The sequence below is a fragment of the Pleurodeles waltl genome, chromosome 9 (genome assembly GCF_031143425.1).
Source record: "Pleurodeles waltl isolate 20211129_DDA chromosome 9, aPleWal1.hap1.20221129, whole genome shotgun sequence".
Taxonomy (NCBI): Eukaryota; Metazoa; Chordata; class Amphibia; order Caudata; family Salamandridae; genus Pleurodeles; species Pleurodeles waltl.
In genome coordinates this window covers 4693492-4720348 of record NC_090448.1, presented here as the reverse complement: position 1 = coordinate 4720348, position 26857 = coordinate 4693492, and the positions used below count along the sequence as shown (strand labels likewise).

Here is a 26857-nt window from a genome sequence, read left to right as displayed (position 1 = left end):
GTCTGTTGTGGTCTTTGCAGAATCTCCTATCAAGACTTTATTGTGTTTCTGGGGAAGTAGGGACACTTTACTCCTACTTTTCAGGGTATTGGGGTGGGGTATCCAGGACACCCTTAGTGTTTTCTTACACGCCCAGCGACCCTCTACACACTACACTAGGCCTGGGGTCCCTAAGTGGTTTGCATTCCACTTTCTTAGTATATGGTTTGTGTTGCCCCTAGGCCCATTGCATCCTATTGGATTCTACAGTGTTTGCACTACTTTTCTAACTTTTTACTTATCTGATTTTGGTTTGTGTGTATATTTTGTGTATTTTACTTACCTCCTAAGGGAGTACATCCTCAGATATTTTTGGCACATTGTCACTAAAATAAAGTACCTTTATTTTTAGTAACTGAGTATTGTGTTTCTTATGATATAGTACCTATATGATATAAGTGGTATAGTAGGAGCTTTGCATGTCTCCTAGTTCAGCCTAAGCTGCTCTGCTATAGCTACCTCTATCAGTCTAAGCTGCTAGAACACTAGTAATCTACTAACAAGGGATAACTGGACCTGTCACAAGGTGTATGTACCATCAGGTACCCACTATAAGCCAGGCCAGCCTCCTACAACCAGGGACCATGAAACCTGCACGACATCCAAGGTATGGGCACAGATGACCACAGCTCTAGGACACAGGAATGGGTGGGCTCTCTTGAGGAACAACTAGTCGTACTTTCCTGTGCTTTACCCTTTGGCAGATGTTTTGAGCCGACCTTCCAGAGCAAACTCACTCAAACCCTCAGTGAATGCAGAAAGATTGCCGGCTCTCTCAGCCACCTGTAGTGCTGGTATTTCCGGAGGATGTTTGGGGGAATTCTGAGTACACTTCTTAAGCATACATTTTCACTTCCACCTGGCTCTCCTCTGACCTCAAAGCAGCTCGACAGACTGAAGGTGAAATGTCAGAGCCAGAAAAACAGAACTTCTCAGCCCCACATCTGAATCAGTGATTAAAGCTAACCTGGGACTCTGGATCTTCTCTGACATCATAGCGACGGGCTGATGAGACAAGTGACAGTCCCATGATGAGGTTTTAAAAGCGCTGGATAACTGTCTGATCTTGTAGCGTCATTGCCACACAACAGCCAACCATAGTGCTAAGGGGAAACAGGTAAACATTGTCGACTGCCAAGGAAGTTGGGCATTTTGTGAACACCATTAAGGCAGATTTAAAATCAAAGGTCCTCCATTGAAATAGCCTTAGACACACTAAAGAGGCCACACCTTTTCAAGGTGTTGTCACACATGGCAGTAACTGGGACACCTTAAAATGGTGTGTGAATACGGAGGGCCAGGGCTCATACAGGTCATGTGTTCTTGGAATGCTGGCAGATTACTAGAGGGACTATGCAGGGAGGCTCCCTTTCACCTGTGCTATTCATTCTGGCAGTAGAGCTGTTGGCTTGTTTAATGAGCTCCTGAGGACAGGAATGGGGTATTACCATTCACAACACATACTGTGGCCTGGTATGCAGATGACGCCCTCTTATGACCCGGTGACAAATATGCCTTACAGAACCTCTGCATTGTCAGATTTCATGGGTGCTTTGGATGCGTGTAGATTTACATAGTGTGGCTTACCACCCATGAGGGCATCCAGACGCTGTCTATGGGCACGGGCAGATGCAGAGACGTGAACCCGGCTCCCCAGCTCCCGAGGATGTCCCTCTGACCACTGCGCTACATCCTCTCATCCTGTCATTGGGGCTTAAGACTAAGTAGAACAAGTTGTGTCTGTTCCCTCTACACCTGTCAGACCTTGCTGAGCACATACCAGACAATGGAGACATCCTGAGATGGGGACTGGAGACATTTAACTATTTAGGTGTCCAGATTTACCACACAGATGACGAACAAAGAGCAACCTTGGTAAATCTGTTAACAGCATTAGGCAGACACTGCCGTTCTGGACCAGGTTTCCCCAGCATAGGGCAGTAACAATGATGGATGCTGCTGTGGCTCCCACATTATATAAACCTGCTCTTACACTTAAAATGACACGGGGACAGAAGTTAGGTAAAAATCTTACAGATGAACATACAAAAGGTGTGAATAGAAATCAACTTTCTAAATTCACCCAGTTTATTGGCCCCACAGATATCTCTCTTCAGAACTATTGGTAAAAATGTACTTGGAGATCTCAGCACATGCCCTAGATGAGCCTTAGCTCTGGCAGACTTTTTCCATTGGTATGGGAACGCCTCATCATTCAAGACTATTGGTCTGCTTTGCTGTTTTTTATGAATGAACTGATGGGCAAATCTCTTGAAAATACCAGGGCAACAATCTTGTGAGTGACATCTGGCAGGCCAGCGAAGCCCTTCCACGTGTATAGACCTAGCGCTGTTGATATAGCACTAATTTAGAATGCATCCTGTGCACCTCTATTTATGCCGTGGCTCATAGACAGGCAGAAATGGACTACGGGGGGAATAAATGTTCCGCCCCCTCCAACAAAAACGAAGGGCCAGAGATCCATTTTTCTCAATCGGATATTATGCTGTTGGCCATACAATCACAGCCAATGAAATGCCCCCTTGAATGAGCCCTGCTGTGTTTTTTTTTCAAGTTTCCAATATATTGCAAGGGTTGATTGAGGATATACATGGGACGATTACCGTAAATAGAAAGTGTGATGCAGTAGGTCAGCATTTATTTTGATAACCTAATCTGGTGTTGGTGTAAAAGTTGTATCTGGAGACAGATTATATCCTATGAGATCCGCATTCCTAGGTGATGGTGTAATTAGCACGATTCATGTATTATTTATTCAAGAAGTCAATATCTATTTTATCATTTCAGTTGGTTTACTAAAGTTCTTCACTCTCTGAGATCCACATGGATTATGTAGTCAATGCTTCCCGTGCGTTACGGTTGCATGGCATGAACAACATGTTAACGTACTGGCAAATAACATGCACTTTAAACAATTATAAAGACCTATTTAAAAAAAGAAATCAAAGGTGCTTACATAAATCGATGGGTCAACTAAGTATCTCCCTCGAAGTAAAGATATTTTGTGTTCTAAGTGTGTGACTGCACGTAAACATGCACGTCTCATAATTATGAAACAGAAAGTTGCTTAGCAGGTCCGGATTCAAACATGACCATCTGAAGAGTTTCTTTCATCATGAAGGTTTTGAATATTCTTAGATGGAGGACAAGGCTGTGCTCAATCTCCTCTCACAAGAGGTCCACTCAACCTCCTGCTTTCTCTTGTGGTTTGGAATCCCTTCTATTGCTCAATGTTTAGGAAGGCTGTTCATTCCCTCTAGAAAGTTTAGGATTTCAGCTTGTGAAAGAAACGCTCTGTATGGAGGCAAGATAGAGGCCTTGATGTGAATACCAGGGTGTGACCCAAAGTTGGATCATCAGAACCAATTTATCCAGCGTCCATTTCCCAGTTTTAGAAACAATGAAAAATTCCAACTCCCCCACCCCTCCCACCTCCTCTAAGGGTAGCAAATGTGAAAGGGGCCACTGAATCTAACTGGCTGCCCTTTCTCATTCTTTGGATAGCCCAACAGCCCTGTGGTCCCCCTTGTGACTTCTGGACCTTGCAACTTGATGAAGAATCAGTATCTTTTTACTACCATCAAGTGGCACATCGCAGACATTATCTTAAAAATGTAGAATCCAAAAGGCATTATGGATGCAAGGCACAAGATGAAATACAGAATTTGCAACAGCCAAGGCATTTTAAAACTGTGATTGAAGCAGAGATGCATTCTGCTAATAATCTTATTAATAGCAGACGCATAATCGTCTTTGCATCAAAGTCAGATGTGGTCACTGTTTTGTGTACAATCCTAGAAGCCTGTAAGATCTACTACGATTAGTGCAACGTTGGTCAGTATTTTTACTAGACTGACTCAAGGCTTGCATACCATTGAACGTACAGTTATTAAAACTTGCAAAGAGCAGAAGTAAAACCAGGTTTGGGTAAACTGGACGGATTTTCTTTCAGGAGTAAAACTTTAAGGTGCTCAGCATGACAGACTGGGACACAGAGCTACATTTCAGGGTGTACTAAAGGATGAAAAGGTTATTTCCCATTAGCACTGATTTCCCAGTTCATATTTTAGTGGTGGCTCTCATGGCCGGGAGCTTATATCTGTCCGAAATGAAAAACATTTAGAAGCCTTCACAAAGTACACGGATCAGGTCGGCCAACCCAGGCAGCATGAAGTGTGAAATGCTGCAGATAAACGACGCAAACCTAAGGCTAGCATGAAAGTGGGGCCGTACCTTGTAGTTGTATGGCTTGTTGGAGAAGAGCTCTGGGCTCATATAGTAAGGGGTACCGATGAGCGTGCTGGCCATATCTTGTTGGTTCTCCAGGACTCTGGCTATGCCTAGATCACCGACTTTGATAATGGCCGTTCGTGTGAGGAAGATGTTCTGTGTTTTCAGATCTCTGTGCATGATGTTCTCCTTATGTAAATACTGGGAAACAAAAAGAAAACAACATTACAAAAATCAGGTTTTACGTTTTCTAGTCTGCAAAATAAGAATATGAAACATCACAAATGCCTCTTAAAAGCTGAAAAAGATGAGATGTTATTAGCTGCATTTTATTCATGACACTGCTGAGACAACATGAACCACTGAAGCTGCCCAGACTGCAACCCTAACACTTCCAAACATGCAGGGGTGTGCTACCAGCACGATACACAGCGCATTGTTCTTTGTTGAAAACCACGGTTGGGAACTGCCTTTGTGAGGATACTTTATACTACACTCGAATCAGTTGTCCTACAAAGTGGTGACGGGAAGGCATACCTCTTCCTGTCACCACTTCCTGTCTGGCCTACTGTGGCGATTTTACTGAGATTGCTGTTTAGGCAATCTTACTTTAATTCCAAGTTCCAGACAGTCTTCAACCCAGTCTCTCTCTCCCACGGCCAGAAAGAGCAGGGCCTTCCACTGATGGTTTGATTACCTGCATTATGAGCGTCCACCATGGAGATCGTCCGCCTCCTACTGATCAGTTTCCTGCAGCGCCTTAACCTTTCCCTCCAGGTAGAGGATGGAGAGGTTAAGGCGGACTGTCCTGTTTGGGCCTTGTAGGGTCTTAACCCTGCCCCGATGTCCGTATCCTCTTCCCGACTTTATCAACCTAGCTCCCCTCACACTTAATAGTGTCTTTCTGTAGGGAGCTGGGTACAGGTTGAGGCACCTCCCCACTTTTTCCATGGGTTTGGATGCAACTTTGACTGACATGCACTCAGTTCCCGCTGACCAGGTCCCCAGTGCCAGTGGTCCTTCTCCTAAAAAAGGCTGCTGGTCACTTGGCCCCCAAGGTACTAGGCCCTTTAGCACCTTTATAAGTCCCTAGTAAATGGTATCTCTGGTACCTAGGGCATGTGTATTGAAGAGGGCTCCTCAGAGCTGCAGCACAACTTGTGCCACTCTAAGGGGCCCAACACCATCCTCATGCAGACTGCCATTGCGGGCTGCGTGACCAGGTGCTCCCTAAACGTGAGAACACAAGATGGTACACAGCATGTGTGCCATGTCCTCTAAAACACTGCTTGTAATATCTGTGAGCCACCCCTACAGCAGGCTGTACAGCCCTAAGGTAGGGTGCATTATATTATCTGTGTGGACGTACCTTCAAGAGCAGATAGGCCCCTCCTTTGACTTTGCCGACTCTTAGACATAGTAAGTCAACAGGGCCATTTCAAATTTATGGGGGCGACCTTGGTCAATAAGAGTTCCCCATCCACATGAAGGCTTCTCTGCACATAGGGGTGTTTGGTATCAAACATTTCGTATTACTAGGCCTTCACTGATTCAAGTGACAGATTTATTAATACATGTAACCCAGAGGGCACCTTAGAAGTGTCCCCTTAAAATCTACAAACTGCTGGTGGGCTCACTGACAAGGTCTAGTCAGCCTGCCACCAACAGACGAGATTCTGACCCCAAAGGGGAGAGCCTTTGCTCGCTGGGGGTCTGTAGGAAGTTGGCTCTGTATGTGCTATTTCAAAGTAAGGAATAGCATGCACAGAATCCAAGGGTTCCCCTTAGAGGTAAAATAGTGGTAAAAAGAGATAATACTAATGCTCTATTTTGTGGTAGTGTGGTCGAGCAGTAGGCTTATCCAAGGAGTAGTGTTAAGCATTTGTTGTACATACATATAGACAATAAATGAGGTACACACACTCAGAGACAAATCCAGCCAATAGGTTTTGTATAGAAAAATATATTTTCTTAGTTTATTTTAAGAACCACAGGTTCAAATTTAACATGTAATATCTTGTTTGAAAGGTATTGCAGGTAAGTACATTAGGAACTTTGAATCATTTCAATTGCATGTATACTTTTCAAGTTATTCACAAATAGCTATTTTAAAAGTGGACACACTGCAATTTTCACAGTTCCTGGGGGAGGTAAGTTTTTGTTAGTTTTACCAGGTAAGTAAGACACTTACAGGGTTCAGTTCTTGGTCCAAGGTAGCCCACCGTTGGGGGCTCAGAGCAACCCCAAAGTTACCACACCAGCAGCTCAGGGCCGGTCAGGTGCAGAGTTCAAAGTGGTGCCCAAAACGCATAGGCTTCAATGGAGAGAAGGGGGTGCCCCGGTTCCAGTCTGCCAGCAGGTAAGTACCCGCGTCTTCGGAGGGCAGACCAGGGGGGTTTTGTAGGGCACCGGGGGGGACACAAGCCCACACAGAAATTTCACCCTCAGCGGCGCGGGGGCGGCCGGGTGCAGTGTTAGAACAAGCGTCGGGTTCGCAATGGAAGTCAATGAGAGATCAAGGGATCTCTTCAGCGCTGCAGGCAGGCAAGGGGGGCTTCCTCGGGGAAACCTCCACTTGGGCAAGGGAGAGGGACTCCTGGGGGTCACTTCTGCAGTGAAAGTCCGGTCCTTCAGGTCCTGGGGGCTGCGGGTGCAGGGTCTTTTCCAGGCGTCGGGACTTAGGTTTCAGAGAGTCGCGGTCAGGGGATGCCTCGGGATTCCCTCTGCAGGCGGCGCTGTGGGGGCTCAGGGGGGACAGGTTTTGGTACTCACAGTCGTAGAGTAGTCCGGGGGTCCTCCCTGAGGTGTTGGTTCTCCACCAGCCGAGTCGGGGTCGCCGGGTGCAGTGTTGCAAGTCTCACGCTTCTTGCGGGGAGATTGCAGGGTTCTTTAAAGCTGCTCCTTTGGATAAAGTTGCAGTCTTTTTGGAGCAGGTCCGCTGTCCTCGGGAGTTCCTTGTCGTCGTCGAAGCAGGGCAGTCCTCAGAGGATTCAGAGGTCGCTGGTCCCTTTGGAAGGCGTCGCTGGAGCAGAGTTCTTTGGAAGGCAGGAGACAGGCCGGTGAGTTTCTGGAGCCAAGGCAGTTGTTGTCTTCTGGTCTTCCTCTGCAGGGGTTTTCAGCTAGGCAGTCCTTCTTCTTGTTGTTGCAGGAATCTAATTTTCTAGGGTTCAGGGTAGCCCTTAAATACTAAATTTAAGGGCGTGTTTAGGTCTGGGGGGTTAGTAGCCAATGGCTACTAGCCCTAAGGGTGAGTACACCCTCTTTGTGCCTTCTCCCAAGGGGAGGGGGTCACATCCCTAATCCTATTGGGGGAATCCTCCATCTGCAAGATGGAGGATTTCTAAAAGTTAGAGTCACCTCAGCTCAGGACACCTTAGGGGCTGTCCTGACTGGTCAGTGACTCCTCCTTGTTGTTTTCTTTGTTTCCTCCAGCCTTGCCGCCAAAAGTGGGGGCCGTGGCCGGAGGGGGCGGGCAACTCCACTAAGCTGGAGTGCCCTGCTGTGCTGTGACAAAGGGGTGAGCCTTTGAGGCTCACCGCCAGGTGTTACAGCTCCTGCCTGGGGGAGGTGTTAGCATCTCCACCCAGTGCAGGCTTTGTTACTGGCCTCAGAGTGACAAAGGCACTCTCCCCATGAGGCCAGCAACATGTCTCTAGTGTGGCAGGCTGCTGGAACCAGTCAGCCTACACAGATAGTTGGTTAAGTTTCAGGGGGCACCTCTAAGGTGCCCTCTGTGGTGCATTTTACAATAAAATGTACACTGGCATCAGTGTGCATTTATTGTGCTGAGAAGTTTGATACCAAACTTCCCAGTTTTCAGTGTAGCCATTATGGTGCTGTGGAGTTCGTGTAAAACAGACTCCCAGACCATATACTCTTATGGCTACCCTGCACTTACAATGTCTAAGGTTTTGTTTAGACACTGTAGGGGCACAGTGCTCATGCACTGGTACCCTCACCTATGGTATAGTGCACCCTGCCTTAGGGCTGTAAGGCCTGCTAGAGGGGTGTCTTACCTATACTGCATAGGCAGTGAGAGGCTGGCATGGCACCCTGAGGGGAGTGCCATGTCGACTTACTCATTTGGTTCTCACTAGCACACACAGGCTTGTAAGCAGTGTGTCTGTGCTGAGTGAGGGGTCTCTAGGGTGGCATAATACATGCTGCAGCCCTTAGAGACCTTCCCTGGCATCAGGGCCCTTGGTACCAGAGGTACCAGTTACAAGGGACTTATCTGGATGCCAGGGTGTGCCAATTGTGGAAACAATGGTACATTTTAGGTGAAAGAACACTGGTGCTGGGGCCTGGTTAGCAGGGTCCCAGCACACTTCTCAGTCAAGTCAGCATCAGTATCAGGCAAAAAGTGGGGGGTAACTGCAACAGGGAGCCATTTCTTTACAGGGTCAGAAACAAAGCCTGCTCTGGTAGGGGTGTTAACACTCCTCCCAACAGGATGACCTGCAAATCTGCATTCAAAGAATCCCACTGTGTTTGGTATGCAGATCTGGGCCTTCCTCCGAGGAGGATGCAAACCCACCTCCCCCAGGGCCCATCTGGCACCTGGACCGGGAAAATCTGCTAGGAAGGAGGCATGTTGCATTTCCAGGCTGAACACACCCCTAGGGTGACCAGCCTGAGATGAACACAACCTTAGGAATTCCGCCATCTTGTGTGTGGTGGAATTAGGAATTCTGGGACAGGGTAATGTCCACTCCCCAAAGGAAGTGATCTAGGGGGGGTAGTGACCACGAGGTTAAGTAGCCCATTTACTACTACCCTTCACTCCCTTTAATGCTTCCTTAATTTAATATTTAGGAACCACCCCCCACCAGTGCTTCACAAATCGCCAAGAAGAACTCCCTTGGTGCAGAGGAGCTGCTTCCCTGCATCTGCAGGGACCCAATGAAAGAGCTGTGAGGACCAGGGATTGCTAAACCCAGATGTCGGATATCACCACTGCACCCGAGACACATTGCCCGAGCTACCTAGCCTGAGCTCAAGTGGGCCAACCGTGTCCACGTGGTCCCCATGCCCTCCAGAGACGAAGCACACCTTGATTTCAGCCACTGTGGCCTTCCGGATGTCGCTTACAGACTCTTTCTGCAGGCCCCCTCCAGCCACGAATATCCCATGCACCCGAACCCAGCGCCACAAGGCGCCACTGCAACAGAGCCCCACAGGACGAGGAGAAGTGGGCCAAAGGTGTCCCTATGTGCCCGAGGATCTTAGGGGTCAAGCCTACCTGTGGGTTCCCCGAACTGGCTGACCAGGCCCTGCTTGCAGCCTCTTTCTGACCAGACCGATCTCCATTTAAGGGAATGGGACACCCTATGCTGTAACACACCTCTGCACCAGGACGCTCCAGAGCTCCCCGAGGTGAACTGTTGGTATGGCCCACACTTTTTCATATGCGTTTTGGTATTTCTAATGCATGATTCTAGTTGGCTAGCACTGGAGCACTATACAGGAAGCAAGTCAGTAGGAGTACAGGTTGGGGGGGGGGGGGGGAGGACAAATTGAGAAAGAAGAACTAGTGAGAAGGGTGAGAAATCAGTGCATCGGGATTCCTTAGAGAGTTTGGTTTTCAGTGTCTTTATGAATTATAGGATAGCTGGTGCTGTTCTGATATAGGAGGAGGTGTTGTTTTTATCCTGGGGGCGTACGCAGGAGGCTGGCCCCCTACGTAGTGTACAAACCTAGGCACACTGTGCAGGGGGTCCAGGCAACCACACGTTGGTTTCCAGAGGCAAAAACTAGATCACCTAATGTTCTTACTTTTGAGGCAGCTTGGTCGAGCAGTTAGGCTAATCTTGGAGAAGTGGAAAGCATTTGCTGTACTCACAGTATCAATCATGCGACTCACACACTCAAAGGAATAACTCAAGACCAATTTACACAAATACTTCAGATTTTTATAGAATTAAGAACAAACATATTAACTAAAATGATTAAGTAGTTTTTAACATATGAATTTTTGAAGTTTTGATAAATGGAGTCTTTCTGTGCGTAATTATGCACTATAGGAATCAATAGGCAGTCACTTTTAAAAATGTATATAAGATTGTACAGCTATGTTACCAGGTTCCGCTTTTGCAGGTTGCTCTAGGCCTTCAGTGGGCACACTGTACCAGCTGGAGAGGCTCAGGTGGCTTCCAGTTCCGGCAGGGGCAGCGCTGAAAACTCTCTTGGAGCAGGTACAGGCCCACTCAGGGGGACCACTTGGAAAGGGTGGTTCTTGCAAATTTAAAGGTGGCAGCTTAGAGTCCCCTTGGGGTATCGAGGTTGCAAGGGGTGTATGACCCTTGGGCACAGCTGGTTCCTCGCTGGAGGGCGCTGGATGGCCAGGTCCAGGGCGAATTGTTGATCCAGGAGCTCTGCACAATGAGTCTCTTGGAGCTGGAGGTGAGTCTCTTGGAGGGCAGCTTACGTGGCAACGGGGGCACTCTGGCGGGAGCTCCAGGGTGTTCCTGAAGTCCCTCGACTGGGGCTTCCTTCGTATCCTTTTTCAGCTCTGGGGGAGCTGGTTTTTGGAGGTGTCTGACATCCTCTGACCAGTTTCCAGGGTATTGGTACGGTCTGACCACCAGGGGGTGAGTGCCACCAAATTTGGCACACTTGGAGGGTTGGCCCTCGTGGTCGTTGAGTCCGGCTGCGACTTCCAGTTCAGGTGATATCAGCTGGTCAGTGAAGTGACCCTCACTGGCTTGTTGGTTCTTGCTTGGTTGTAGACTGATACCTTCACTCTGAAGGAAGATCTCGGGCTACTGGCGAAGCCTGGATGTCCTCAGGGCTTGTCAAGGTCAGTCCAGTGGTCAGCTCCTCCGCAGTGTCGATTGTCAGGTCCTAGATGCAGCAGGCAGGGTTTTGCGCCTTTTCTTGTGCAGCAGGTCCACAGTTCCCGGGCTTTAGTTCTTCTTGGTGACGTCTTCTCTTCTTCCTTCTGAACCTGTTTTCTTGGTCTAGGGATGCCCACTAAATACTGAACTTAGTGGGTGTTTTAGGGGGAACCTGGTAGTGTCCAATGAGACTCATACCTTTGGGTGGCTACACCCACTATAGTGACTGTAGGAGGCTGGCCTGGCTTATAGTGGGTACCTGATAGTACTTACACCTTGTGCCAGGTCCAGTTATCCCTTACTAGTAGATTAGAGGTGTTCTAGCAGCTTAGGCTGATAGGAGGTAGCTATAGCACACCAGCTTAGGCTGAACTAGGAGACATGCAAAGCTCCTACTATACCACTTATATCATATAGGTAGTATATCATAATTAAGACAATACTCAGAGTTACTAAAAATAAAGGTACTTTATTTTAATGACAATGTACCAAAAATATCTCGGAGAATGTAAAATACACAAAATATACACACAAACCAAAATTAGGTAAGTAAAACAGTCAGAAAGTAGTGCTAACGCTGTAGAATACAATAGGATGCAATAGGCCTAGGGGAAACACAAACCATATACTAAGAAATTGGAAAGTGAACCACGAATGGACCCCTAGGCTAGTGTAGTGTGTAGAGGGTCGCTGGGAGTGTAAGAAAACACTAAGGGTGTCCAAGATACCCCTGGAAAGTAGGAGTAAAGTACTACTATTTCCCCAGAAACACACTAAAGTCGTGATAGAGGATTCTGTAAAGACCACAACAGACTGGGGGAGTGGGGGGTGCAGGAGCCCACTAAACCCCAGATGAAGGTGCAAAATGGCTGCCTCCAGATGGAAGAAGCTGAAGATTCTGCAACAACGAAAGGTGCTAGGAACTTCTCCTTTGCACAGAAGATGTCCCACGGCGTGCTGGAGGATCCAGAGTTATTTATTTGGCAAAAGACTGCAAACAAGCCTTCGTCGCGGTAGAAGAAAAAGGGTGCTGCCCGGGCCCAGGAAGGACCAGGATGTCGCCACTTGGGGGAGGAGACAGAGGGGGCCCTCAGCAACGTAGAGAGCCCACGCACAAGAAGGTAGCACTCGCAGACGTACGGGTTCAAGAAGTCTGAACTTGGCAGTCTTCTCAACACTGCAAAAGAGGATCCCATGAAGACGGAGATCAACTCAGGGAGCTGAGCATCGCAGGACGGAGTGCTGGGGACCTAGGCTTGGCTGTGCACAAAGGATTTCATGGAAATGTGCACAGAAGCCCTTGTAGCTGCAGTTCACGTGGTGCACAGGATTACTGTCTGGAGAGGGGAGGCAAGGACTTACCTCCTCCAAATTTGGACAGTTGGACCACTGGACAGTCTGGGTCACTTGGGTCCACCACCTGTGTTCCAGAGGTCACGCTTGTCATGGTGAGAGAGAGTACCGGTGACGCTGAAGTTTGGTGCCTGCTGGAGCACGGGGAAGATTCCGTCAACCCACAGATTTCTTTGTGGCTTCCAGTGCAGGATGAAGGCTGGCAGCCCCCAAAGCATGCACCACCAGGAAACAGTCGAGAAAAGCTGACAGGATTAGGCGCTACAATGTCGCTGGTAGGCCTCTTACTACTTTGTTGCAGTTTTGAAGGCGTCCTGGAGCAGTCAGCGGTCGATCTTTGGCAGAAGTCGAAGAGAGAGGTGCGGAGGAACTCTGGTGAATTCTTGCAAGTCGTTATCTGAGGAAAAGCCCACAGGAGAGACCCTAAATAGCCCTCAGAGGAAGATTGGCCACCTATCAGGTGAGCACCTATCAGGAGGGGTCTCCGACATCACCTGCTGGCACTGGCCGCTCAGAGGCCTCCGGAGTGCCCTCACACCTCTGGATCCAAGATGGCAGAGGTCTGGGACACACTGGAGGAGCTCTGGGCACCACCCCTGGGGTGGTGATGGACAGGGGAGTGGTTACTCCCCTTTCCTTTGTCCAGTTTTATGACAGAGCAGGGACTGGGGGTTCCCTGAACCGATGTAGACTGGCTTATGCAAGGAGGGCACCACCTGTGCCCTTCAAAACATTTCCAGAGGCTCTGGGAGGCTACCCCTCCCCAGCCTTTAACACCTATTTCCAAAGGGAGAGGGTGTAATACCCCTCTCCCAAAGAAAATCCTTTGTTCTGCCTTCCTGGGCTTGAGCTGCTCAAGCAACAGGAGGGCAGAAACCTGTCTGAGGCGGCAGCAGCTGGGGCTGCCTGGAAAACCTCAGAAGTCTGGTAAGGCAGTACTGGTGCATGGGATTGTGCAACCAATACTGGAATCAGTACTGGGGTACAATTCCCAGTTGTTAGACACTTTACATAGCCATATTTGGGGTTACCATTGTGAAGCTGGACATAGGTATTTACCTATGTCCAGGGCACACGTAAAATGGTGACCTCGCACTCACAAAGTCCGAAAAAATGGGCTTGGACGACGTGGGGGCACCTCTGCTAGTGCAGGGGTGACCTCACAGACAGGTACTTTTCACGCAGCCTTCAAGGTTGGAAGAACTGACATATAGGTGACTAATAAGTGACCTGGTGCAGTGAAAATGGCTGTGAAATGGTTCATGCACTATTTCACACTGGCTGCAATGGCAGTCCTTTAGAAGCCTTTGCATGGACTCCCTATGGGTGGCAAAAGTAATGCTGCAGGCCATAGGGATCCCCTGGAACCCCAATGCCCTGGGTACCTCAGTACCATATACTAGGGACTTATAGGGGGGGACCAGTATGCCAATTTGGAGTGAAATACTGGGTTACCACTATGTAAGGACACATTTGGAAACAGAGAGAGCATGAGCACTGGGGTCCTGCTTAGCAGGACTCCAGTGACACTTTTCAAAACAGTGAATCATACTGACAAGCAGGCCAAAAAACCATAAGCACTGGGTTCCTGACTAGCAGGATCCCAGTGACCGGGTCAAAACACACTGACATCAGGCAGAAATTGGGGGTAACATGCCAAAAATAGGGTACTTTCCTACAGTGGGACGGGGTTCTAGGTGTGTGATATGTATGTGTGGAGTGTGTGTCCTAGTGTTTTGTATGAGGATGAGGTTCTTCGTGTTTGATATGTATGTGTGGACTGCGTGCCCTAGTGAGAGGTACAAGGACGGGGTTCTTGGTGTTTGATATGCATGTGTGGACTGCGTGTCCTCGTGAGTGGTACGAGGACGAGGTTCTTCGTGTTTGATATAATGTGTGGAGTGAGTGCCCTAGTGAGAGGTACAAGGACGGGGTTTTTGGTGTTTGATATGCTTGTGTGGAGTGGGTGCCTTAGGGATTTGTATGAGAACGAGGTTCTTGGTGTTTGATATGCATGTGTGGAGTGTGCGTCCTCGTGAGTGGTACGAGGACAAGGTTCTTTGTGTTTGATATAATGTGTGGAGTGAGTGCCCTAGTGAGAGGTACAAGGACGGGGTTTTTGGTGTTTGATATGCTTGTGTGGAGTGGGTGCCTTAGGGATTTGTATGAGAACGAGGTTCTTGGTGTTTGATATGCATGTGTGGACTGCGTGTCCTCATGAGTGGTACAAGGGTGAGGTTCTTGGTGTTTCATATGTATGTGTGGTATTGAGTTGTATGAGGATGAGGTTCTTGGTGTTTGATATACATGTGTGGATTGTGTGTCCTAGCAAGTGGTACAAAGACGAGGTTCTTGCTGTTTGATACGCATGTGTGGAGAGTGTGGTATTGAGTCGTATGAGGATCTTGGTGTTTGATATGAATGTGTGGAGTGTGCATCCTCACGAGTGGTACGAGGATGAGGTTCTTGGTGTCTGATATACATGTGTGGAGTGTGAGTCATAGCAAGTGGTATGAAGACTAGGTTCTTGCTGTTTGATATGCATGTGTGGAGTGTGCGTCCTCGTGAGTGGTACGAGGACAAGGTTCTTTGTGTTTGATATAATGTGTGGAGTGAGTGCCCTAGTGAGAGGTACAAGGACGGGGTTTTTGGTGTTTGATATGCTTGTGTGGAGTGGGTGCCTTAGGGATTTGTATGAGAACGAGGTTCTTGGTGTATGATGTGCCCATGTGAAGAGTATGTCCTAGTGAGTGCTACGACGATGCAGTTCTAGGTGTTTGATATTCATATGTGTAACGTGTTTTTGGGGTCTGGGTGTTACAGTGGAAACAGTGAGAGCTACAGTAAGTGCAAGGAAAGTAGCTTTGATGGCTTACCCAAATGGCAAGTGTCCTGTTTCAGGCCCTTCATGTGAACACTTAATTAGCAGCATGGTCCTGCATACTGATAAAAGGAGCACAGTAAAATTAGGGCTTCTGGGCCTCGGGTGCTGGAAGAGCTCAGTATGTGAAAAGATGAGGAGTGAGGAGGTGACCATGCATTGGTACAATTTTGCCCTCTTTTTGGTCTCTACATAGAACTGGCAAATTGTGGTGTCTTGGTGCAGGCAACTAATGGCATCAGAAGGAGCGTGAGCTGAAAAGCCAGAGGTTTTACGTGGAAGAAAAGGCCACAGTAGCAGGAGTGGTGGTTTTGACCACGGCGGTGTGAGAGATGAACGGCTTGACAGAATTCAGCAACCACTTCTTTACTTTTTGGAGGGCAGGATATTAAAGGGTCCTCTCTTTTGCCCTGCAAGATCATGCATGCTTCAACTGTTCAGTGAGCGAGACAGAGGAGAAAAAAGCTGATGAATTGAACTGTGAGTAAAGTTCTACACCGGTACGTCTGAGGATGCTGGGATGAGGTCTTTGGAGTATTCTTGTGTTGACCCTGGCACACTGACCAACTAAAGGTAATGCTTAAAGTAAAAGTACTGTTTTATCAAATATTTTTCCCCAACATTGCATGATTAGAGTTTACCTTTGTGACAGTCTTTACTAACATGCATTTAATTTATTACAAGATTTTTCATTTTTATTATGTTTCATTTTTCAATTCCTACACAGACAGTTAACTTTGTACAGCACTTAGTTGCACTATCATTTGCTGCTTTGACTTAAATAAATAAGAAATGAAGACCATGATGTAGGACCAGAAAAGACACAATTAATGGGTGTAAATCTTACACTGACTTTTTTGAGAACTGTCATTTTGCAGTGTGACCTGTGTACTAATAGGTCTTGTCACAAAATGTCCACGTGGAAGGTGTTGCAGACCCACCTATCGAATCTCCCATAAAAACTGAACAATATCTTCTTTAAATCTCTCTCTGTAACTACTTATGGTCAATGGAATTGTTTTCTACTTTTCTGTTCCCCAAAGAATCTTTCCTATTTACTCTTCTCTCTCATCTATTTTCCCCTCATTCTTTCCTTACTACAACTCTTTCGCGAGTACCCTTCCCGCTCTAGTTACCTTCTCTCCCTCCTGCTCTTTGCCTGCTTGTTTTTCGTCTCTCGCACTGTTCTACTTACCACATTGTACACTCCAAATTTAAACCTGTTTTATGCCTTTGCCTCCTATTTCATCTCCCATGTTTTGAGTTGTTCTTGCACCAGTTTCCTTAGCGGTTATAAAGCAATGTTATGCCCTACTGAGTTCTTGTACTGCGAGGTCTTACTTCACCTAGTTTCCTGTACAGTGAGCTGACGCCCCTGGATTTAGTGAGCTTTATAAGAATATGTACTTAAAATGAAATAAATCTGAATTAGCAGAACTGCTGCAGCCCCCTGTGATTGGCTACCAATGCCTGCGTGGTTGTCGGCAAGGGACAGCAGCCCCTAGCCCCCTCAAACGACAACAGCTTCATCTTTGTAAAGGAGTTACTGCTTCTTTTGATGACAGTAACTTTTCAAAGGTTTGCAACCACTGGTCATAAACCACTGACCCCTCCAAATTGCAATTCAAAATGTTATTCAGAAAGACTTTTTCTTATTGCAGGTGTTTAGAACATTGCAAATAAGTTGGAAACTAGGATTTTCTGAATCACAAGATATGCAACAGCAAAATGTCTTTGTACGAGGCCAAAGACACAAACTGTGAACCAGCAGACCACTTCCTGCAGCTGGTCTGTGGTCCCCTCATTCTTGTATGCTTCACATCCACACAACACACCTAAGTAAGCACTGTGACACTGGTCGTGAGGACACATCGTTACTGGATACTGGTACCTGCAGGGCCATGGTGATCTGTACAAACCACTCCACAACCTGTGTCTCGTCCAGAAGTTTGCCATTCTGCTCCTTCAGCTTGTGGTAGAGATCGCCACCTTCACAGAAGTCCATCACAATGTAGAGCAGGCCATCCTTCCCTTCCCATGACTCCCTGTAAGCCACTATGTTGGGGTGCTTCAGGCGAGAGAGGAGCTGGGCCTCCTGCTCAGCAGCTTTACGCTCCCGGGAGGTGGCGTTTCTCAGGTTCAGCTTTTTGATGACAAACTGCAGAGATAAATATAAGTGTACATTATCTGACCTCCGACTGAGCGATTGCATTCTCATCTAAATTCCCCAATAGATAACAAAGAGGAAAAAAGAAAAACTCATCTACAAGACTACAATCAAGACAATACTCAAAGCTCTATAGATAAAAATTGAGAATGGATACAGAGGTAAACTCAAACATAAAAAACGTATTAAATACAAAACTGGAACAAGCTAGTCAACATTCTTTTAGAACCTTGGATGAAATCTGTACAAACATACCAATATATATACTTGACTAAATAAGCTAATATCATAACACTTAAAATTCACACAAATATAAACCCAAGTTTCTACAATGTTCTAATCCACAGAATGACAAAGAGGCTGAACAGCTTCATCAGTACAGGTACCGTGATGTTTCAAACACCTTCAAGAGTGAGGCTGTCATTTTCAATTATTCAAGATAGCGGGTCCTACGTGTGTCACGGTGTACTGTCTTGGCAAGGGATACCCCAGGCCTTTCTCCTCATGCCCGGGGGTGAGAAGCACCAGAAAACAAACACCGAAAGGTCAGGGGTAGGAGTTAGGGTATCCCGGTTTCTGCAACTACGTCCATTCAGATTTATCTTCTTCTTACCCTGTCAGACCCCCCACTTGCATGAGCAACGTGATTCTGGAGTGATACTCAATAAATATTCAACTTTCCAGAGCCGAGAGAGAGGGTGCACCTATATATGCCACCTATAGACATCTTCTAAATTACACCTGACAAGTGGAGGTATCCTAAGTCTAGAAAAGCCAGCTGCAGAGGTCTCTCAAACTAAAGATGTCACCCAAGCTAGAGATGACAACCGTAGAGATCTCTTTACACCAAAGAGGTCACCAAAGCTAGAGATGACACCAGTAAATGTTCCTTAAACTTATGAAGTCTTCCAAGCTAGAGATGACACCCATAGAGGTCTCTTAAACCTAAGAGGTCACCCGAACTGAGATGACACCCGTAGAAAAATCTCAAATCTAACAGGTCACCCAAGCTAGAGGTGACACCCGTAGAGGTCTTTCAAACCTGAAAAGTCACCCAAACTAGAGATGACACCTGTAGAGATCTCTCCAACCTAAGAGGTCACCCAAGTTAGAGATCTCTTAAACCGTAGGTCTATTAAATGAAAGAGAAGTCATCCAAGGTAGAGATAACTCCAGTAGAGGTCTCTTAAACCAAAGCGGTCAACCAAGCTAGAGATGCCACCATAGAGGTTTCTTACACCTAAGAAGTCACCCAATGTAGAGATAACACTCATACAGGTCTCCTAAACCAAACAAGGCATGCAAGCTAGAGATGACACCAGTAGAGGCCTCTTAAACCGAAGAGGTCACCCAAGCTAGAGATGACACCCATAGAGGTCAGAGGTCACCCAAGCTAGAGATGACATCTGTAAACCTAAGTGGCCACCCATAGTGGACTCTTATACTCAAGTGGTCACCCAAGCTACAGTTGACACCTGTAGAGGTCTTTTAAGCCTGAGAGATTACCCATGCTAGTGATGATATCCGTAGAGGCCAGGGGTCACCCAAGCCAGAGATGACACTCATACTGGTCTCTTAAATCTAAAAGATCACACAAGATAGAGATGACACCCGTCGAGGTTTCTTAAAACTAGGTTAACAAAGCTAGTAATGACACCCATAGAGGTTAGTGGTCAGGTCAGGTCACCCAAGCAAGAGATGACACCCATGGATGTATTCTAAGCTTACAGATGTCGTCTGCAGAACCGCCCTAGGCCTGAAGACGCTAACTGCACAGGTTTCCTATGCCCAGGCAACAGGACCTGACAGCCGCGCAACCCTAAGGCGAAGCATAATCCATCTTTTCTGAAGTTCTCTTAATATACTTCTAAGACACTAGTATCAATTTTAGAACAAGTGCATTTTACGTTATTGATTGATGTGTATGTTACAATTTGTAAACGTTAACATGTTTGTCGCCAATGTATGAATTGTATTGTTGTTCTTGAACTTAACAAACTGAAATCCTAGCCACAGAGACCAAATTGTGGTATGCTGAGAAATGTTCCGACTTGCTCAGATTTTAATTCTGAAAACAGCTTGGAGTGCGGGGAAAACAGGAACAGGGCTGCTGAGAGAGGGTGGGAGAACAGGAGAAGTGCAAAGGGTGGGAGAACGTCTGGTACCTACTGCTCCTTAAGGAAGTGTCAGGAGAAAGGTTTGGTAGACTCATCTCCCAGGCAGATGCTAAATTTCAGAGGGTGCGGGAAAGCAAGCAGATGTTTTTAACAGGCACAACAAGAGGGCGAGAGAGGATATGGTAGCCTATTGGAAGGGAAAGTGGGTGAGAGGAGTTCTGGGATGAAAAAGATACAGAAACCTTTTTAGGTCACCATGCCTAGCTTCTGTTTTTTAAGAAAGAAAAGAACAAGGCCATTGAAGATGTGTGTGGGGAAGTGTAGGAGGCTGGCCTGGTGTGTAGTGGGTACCTATGGTACTTAAACCTTATAATAGGTCCAGTTATCCCTTATTAGTGTAGTGTAGGCAGTGTCTAGAAGCCAGGCTCTCTAGAGGTAGCTGTGGATGAACAGCCATGGCTTGTCTAGGAGACGACATGCAAAGCTCATGTAATGCCACTGTAGTCACACAGTACTCACACACTTGAAAGAAAATACTCAGTGTTACAAAAATAAAAGTACTTTATTTTGGTGACACAAATACCAAAAATACCATATAGGCTATACTCCCTTAGGAGGTAAGTAATACACAAATTATATACACTAGTAAGCAGGAATAGGCATAAAACAGTTAGAAAACAGAGCAATGAGTGAAAATCACAATAGTTAGAAATGGGCCTACGGGAAGTGCAAACCATATACTAAGAAAGTGGAATGCGAAAGTCTGTCTCCCACCTAGGCAAGTGTAGTGTGGAGCTGGGAGTAATTAGAAAGCCCAAAGGTAAGTACCCAAACCCAACCGAGTGACCAGGAAAGCAGGAGTAAAAATACAGCAAGTTTCCTAGAACACACAGAAAGAAGAACAGAAGAATTATGCAAAACCCAGAAGAGACTGCAAGAAACCAACAGTCGATTCCTGGAACAGAGGACCTTTGGAAAGAGGGGACCAAGTCCAAGAAGCACACAGGAGTCCAGGATGGGCAGAGCTCCATCCCACCAAGAAGTGAACCATCGGTGAGGATGAAGAGTCAGCACTGCACCCAAGAAGACCGAGTCGGGTTCTTGGAGGATGCAGGTGATCTCCCACGCCAGATGGAAGATTGCACTCGGCTTTTCGCTGTTGGAGTTCGCCAACAATTGCAAAAAGAACAAGTGATGGACGGAATGCCGAACAATGTCAAACATTCACCCCCAGTACAGAGATCTGGGCCTAAATCCATCGTTTTTTTTGTTGCCCATGCCATTCCAGTTTGGACCCAGCCATATGCAAATCAGTCTTGACCCTCTTCCCCATGGGAACAGTCCAGACCGAACTGCCAGGCCAGATCTTCCCTGAACTAGAAACAAGCATCCTAGGACCGGTTTCGGGGTTTCACCCCTCATCAGCCAGGCTAGCTTGAATCCAGTGGCACAGTGAGCAAGGGACCCACGTCTGGACATACCCTTCCCACTTAGGGCGACAATTGCAAAACAAGCATTTACATTGCAACGGGTCTCGCGTTTGCTCATGTTAGAGCTGATCACGTTGTAAACTCCTAGCCCGACTTTTCACCTATTGGGCAAAGGTGCATTTATGTACACAACCCGAAAAAGTGAAATTAACAATGTAAAGCGCTCAACTTCTGCCAAGCGAGATCGCGCTCGTAAATTACAGAAAAAGAATTCCACGAGCCCGATGGAAAACAGCGAGCCTCGCATGTTTTCTGTACTTGGTCGCTGCGCTCGAGGAGGGCTAGCCACCGGAAAAGGCATGATGTATGCATGCCTGCAGACTAATGAAAGCAAGCAGATTTTATTAGGCAAGCCCACAAACCAATAAAAAACACTGACATGAAGTTGACAGGGCTCCGAGCCCTTTTCTAAATACAAAAGAGTCTCGCTGCGAGCGCATGAAACGAAGGCTTGACCCTAAAGAGCAACTGATGGACGGAATGCTGAACAATGTCAAACATTCACCCCCAGTACAGAGATCTGGGCCTAAATCCATTGTTGTTTTGCTGCCCATGCCATTCCAGTTTGGACCCAGCCATATGCAAATCAGTCTTGACCCTGTTCCCCATGGGAACAGTCCAGCCCAAATTGCCAGGCCAGGTCTTCCCTGGACTAGAAACAAGCATCCTGGGACCGGTTTCGGGGTTTCACCCCTCATCAGCCAGGCTAGCTTGAATCCAGTGGCATGAGAAGCACGGGACTCACGTCTGGGCATGACTTTCAGATTCAGGGCGATGGTTAGCACTGGAGAAGCACGCACATGGAGATTGTTCAGAAAACGGTCAATGGTGGCATTTCAATGGGTCCAAGAAGGCGTCTGCCACCAGTTAAATGTAAGAGCCTGAAAAGAATTGAAATGTTTGGTGCAGAAAGCAAAGTAATCTCTCTAAAGCATTGTAGACTACAAGTCTCTGGTGTGACCAGAACCACAGGAAGTAGCGGGGTGTCTTGTCTTCCAAGCAGACACAAATATCGATTTACCTCAGATGTTGGTCGCTGATCTTCCTTTGTGGCTGTCCTTGTGCAGCAGTATGCTATCTAGTAATCGGGGATTGGGCCAGCAGGATTTCACATAAAAGATGAACCATGCTGCTCTTTATGGTAATCAACCTTCTGAAGGTCAGCAGAGGTGTTTTTACAGTGATGGCAAAGTTCACTTTCTAGGCTGGGAATAGATACATCAACTTTCACTGAACTAGATGCATCTAAATAAATGAAACAAGTGGTGTTTGCTGCCTCCAAGCAGGCATTTTTTGGTAATTTACTATTTTCTTGTTTGGTAACCTCCAAGCCAGAGCATCCGAACCACCAGACCACCATTTTCAGTTATATGAACCATCATGGATCAGGGCAGAGAGGCTGTATGGAAATACAGCGATATCAACACTCACATGATCACCCAGATTACCATCCTGATATCTATCACTCGCCCCACCACCTTCAGTTTACTCTAAAGTATCTCTCTTCACAAGACAGACAGATAACGGGTTTACTAAATGCTTATGAGCAATGTTAGGAATGCTATTTGGCTTTTGCCTGTACAGCCCTCAACTGCCTTTTGTGTAGGTTTGTGCTATAGAAATAGCACATATACACAATGCACATAAAAACGGAGTGATGGAAGTAAAAAATATTTCCTCATAATTTAACATGCCTTCTTTTGAAGAGCATATCTCACCCCATGGTCTTTGGTTTGACGTCCTTTAATACGAGTAGACACAGATGAACCGGACACCTTGCACCACCCATCCTCCTTTCTTATTCATGACAGCATCTCAGACACTGACTTGTTCCAAATGCACACAAGCGTGTGGTGCACCCACCCAAGTGATCCATTATTTAAAGGTTGTGTATTCAAAGCAACTAAAGTTATTCTAGAGGTAAAATGATGTAATCCACCACCACATGTTGCAGAGCACGTAACAGGGTTTTCGATGATAAAACATGAGTAAATAGCTGTTAGAAACGGGGTCTTTGTTTGACCGTCACGTTACCCCCTGTCCAAGCAAAGACCCTCACTCTAGTCAGGGTAGAGGAGAATCACCCTCAGTTAACCCCCGCTCACCCCCTCGGTAGCTTGGCACGAGCAGACAGGCTTAACTTCCGAAGCAATGTGTAAAGCATTTGTACCAACACACAGTAACCTGAGTGAAAACACTACAAGATGACAACACAGGTTTAGAAATATAGGTAATATTTATCTAAACAAAATAAGACTAAAACAACAAAAATCCAACAGACACAACTCAAGATAAGAATTTTAAAAAGAATTAAAGTCTTAATCCTTAGAAAACAGCGAGAATGCTGTTATTGCACAAAAGTACCTAGGTAGCGGCAAAATAAAGCTGCACGGGCAAGTGTGCGTTGATAAAGGCCAACAATGCGTTGATTTCTCACTCGCAAGCAAGACCGTGCGTTGTTGTTCCTCCGGTTGCGGGCCGGTGTAAGTCGTTTCTTCTGTCCCGCAAGAGAGCGATGCATCGAACCCGGACGGGCACCTTGGGTCTGGGCAGGCTCTGCGTAGATTTTCTGCGCCCAGCGATGTGTTGAAATCTGGTCACACGGTGTCAAGAAACCACGCTGCGTGGGGGCTTGCATCGTTAACAGCAGTCGTTGCGGGTGTTGCGTGCCGTTTCTACAGCCACGTTGTGTCGATCTCCCAGCCACGATCCAGGTGTAGCATCGATTTTAGCCGTGAGGCCAGCAACGTGTCGTTTATCAGCCACATTGTGGGCAGTGCGTCGGAAATTTACCCGCATGGCGGTCTTTGCATGGATTTCTGTCCCTTTCCACAAGCTTCACCCTTCAAAGGCCCAAAGATAGTTTAGGGCACCACTTAGCAGGCAGGACTCTCAACAGAAAGTCCACGTGCTGGCAGAGAGAGTTCTTTGATGTCCCCAAGACTTCAACAGGAGACAAGCTCAGTCCAAGCCTTTGGAGATTCCTCACCAGTGGGAAGTCACACAAAAGTCAGTCTTTGTCCTCTCTCAGGCAGACGCAGCTACTGCAGGCCAACTCAGCAAAGCACAGTCACAGGAAAAGGGGCAGTACTCCTTCTCAAGCTTTTCTCCCGGGCAGAGGTTCCTCTCGTTTCCAGAAGTAATCTGATTTTCAAGTGTTTTGGGTCCACTTCTTATAACCATTTCTGCCCACTTCAACAAGAAGTCTCTGTTGTTTACAAGATCCTGCCTTGCCCAGACCAGGCCCCAGACACACACTAGGGGGTTGGAGACTGCATTGTGTGAGGGCAGGCACAGCCCTTTCAGGTGTAAATGATCACTCCCCTAGCCCAGATGGCCCATCAGGATATGCAGGCTACACCCCAGCTCCCTTTGTGTCACTGTCTGAGAGGTGCAAACAGCCCAACTGCCTAACTGACCCAGACAGGGAATCCACAAACAAGTAGAGTCATAGAATGGTTGAAATAAGAAAATGCCTACTTTCTAAAAGTGGCATTTTCAAACAATCTAAAAACAACCTTTACCAAAAGATCTATTTTTAAATTGTGAGTTCAGAGACCCTAAACTCCACATTTCTATCTGCTCCCAAAGGGAGTCTGCGCTTTAATGACATTTAAAGGCAGCCCCGATGTTAACCTATGGGAGAGATAGGCCTTGCAACAGTGAAAACAGAGTTTGGCAGTATTTCACTGTTAGGACATGCACAACACATCAGTACATGTCCCACTTTTAACATATATTGCATCCTGCCCATGAGCCTAGCTAGGGCCTACCTTAGGGGTGCCTTATGTGTATAAAAAGGGATGGTTTAGGCCTGGCATGTGGGTGTACTTGCCAGGTCAAAGTGGCAGTTTAAAACTGCACAACCAGACACTGCAGTGGCAGGTCTGAGCCATGTTTTCAGGGCTACTAGTGTGGGTGGTACAACCAGTGCTGCAGGCCAACTAGTAGCATTTGATTTGAAGGCCCTGGGCACCTATAGTGCACTTTACTAGGGGCTTACTAATAAATCAAATATGCCAATCAGGGATAAGCCAATTTAGCTGACCGTATCAAGACCAATGATATGGCCTGGCGGTGTTTTGCTGGTGGATGCTTCTGCTGGCAGCAGCGCCGCGGACCGTCTCTAGACGGAGGACCCCCTGCAAGCAGGTAAGTCGGGGTCTTGGACCGGAGAGGGGGGTGGGGGATGTTGTGTGTATGTGGGGGGTGTGTGTATGTTTTGGTATGCGTGCATGCGGGTGTGAGTCGCGTTGGATGCATGCGTGAATGAGTGATTGTGAGTGTTGTGCATGCATGTGTGTGGCAAGGTATGTTGGTGTGTGTTGCGGTGTGTGGGTATGTATGTGTGCATGCATGGGTGGTGGTGGGTATGCGTGTGCATGTGTTTATATGGGTGCGCTTGTTGGTGTGTATATGTGCGGGTGCAGGAGGGGGAGGGTGGGGAAGGACTCTGGGGAGGGGGGCAGGGGAGACCCCTATTAGTGCCAGGGAAGGTATTCCCTGGCACTGATAGTGCCTACAGCCATGGTATTCGTGGCAGTAAGCTTGGCATGTAAACCATGGCGGTTGGCTGGGTCGTGATCCCGAAGGTGGGATTGTGGCTGCCGCCAGGCTGGAGACCGAAGTCTCCAGCCCAGGGGACGTTACCACCCTGGCGGTCAGTGCTTTAAAGTGGCGGTGTTGGCTGGCGGTTACCACCCGGGTCATATTCCCCCTTTTTTTTTTTTTACCGCCGACCTGTTGGCGGTCAGGGTTGTGATGAGGGCCTACGTCTTTATTGACATTTTCAATTTGTTACAGCAGTGATCAAGATCTTGCCATATAATAGTAATCATGTCAATCTTTAAGGCAATAAGGAAAACACAAAAGCGTTACTTCAGGACACTGGGGGGCGTGGAGAAAGGCATATTACATACGTAAATCAAGTGTCCCCAAGTACAGTTTCAGCTTCTATGCCAGGGAAGTGGGTTGGATCTATACAATCCCCAATACAATGCCATTATATATATATATATATATATATATATATATATATATATATACACATATATATACATACATATATATATGTATATATATGCACACACACAAAAACATTCTATAAAAGTAATCAACAATTATACATTCTGAAACATTATTTTTATATACATACACACACAAAAACATTCTATAACAGTAATCAACAATTATACATTCTGAAACATATAAACAATCTGGGTAGCTGCGAGGGGGGGCACATTTGGAATTAAAGGTACGAGGTAATTGTGGGCCAAAAATTGAGCAGCTCCCAAGTCATTACTATCATGAAGTTCCTGAAACGAGCGCAAGTCCTACTGCATCATGCTAGTGATATAGTCATTACAGGAGAGAGTTGGTGACAATTCTATTAGTGAACTAAGGTGCAAGTCAGGGGTTGTGTGCACCAAATACATGGGCTAGAGTTTTATTACACGTGGTGCAAAGATGCAGCTTAGCAACTTATAAGAAGTGTGTTTTGTACATGCTGGACTCACATTTGGAGGTAGTCTGGTATCTGGTGAGTTGGTGAAATATTTGCCCAGGATCACACAATCGGAGACTAGTTTATGGGTCAAGCACACTACAGTTAGGTCGAGTAGATTAGCAAGTCTGGTAACATTTTTCTTATTTTATGAGGCCTGCACCCCACAAATGTTCACCCTATCCCTCCAGTCTAATAAGGCAGTGGGAGCTGGAGATGG

At 46.8% G+C, this 26857-nt stretch overlaps 1 protein-coding gene across 2 annotated transcripts in view; it reads right to left on the bottom strand.

Annotated features, from left to right (window-relative positions):
• NEK4 (NIMA related kinase 4) overlaps nucleotides 1-26857 on the bottom strand; it is a 278829-nt gene that overhangs the window by 231451 nt on the left and 20521 nt on the right. For both annotated transcript variants that reach the window (XM_069206063.1, XM_069206064.1), the window contains exons 2-3: nucleotides 17252-17518; nucleotides 4294-4491 (exon numbers count right to left, since the gene is read on the bottom strand). In XM_069206063.1, the coding sequence (XP_069062164.1) occupies nucleotides 4294-4491; nucleotides 17252-17518 (465 nt within the window). The remainder of the gene's footprint in view (nucleotides 1-4293; nucleotides 4492-17251; nucleotides 17519-26857) is intronic.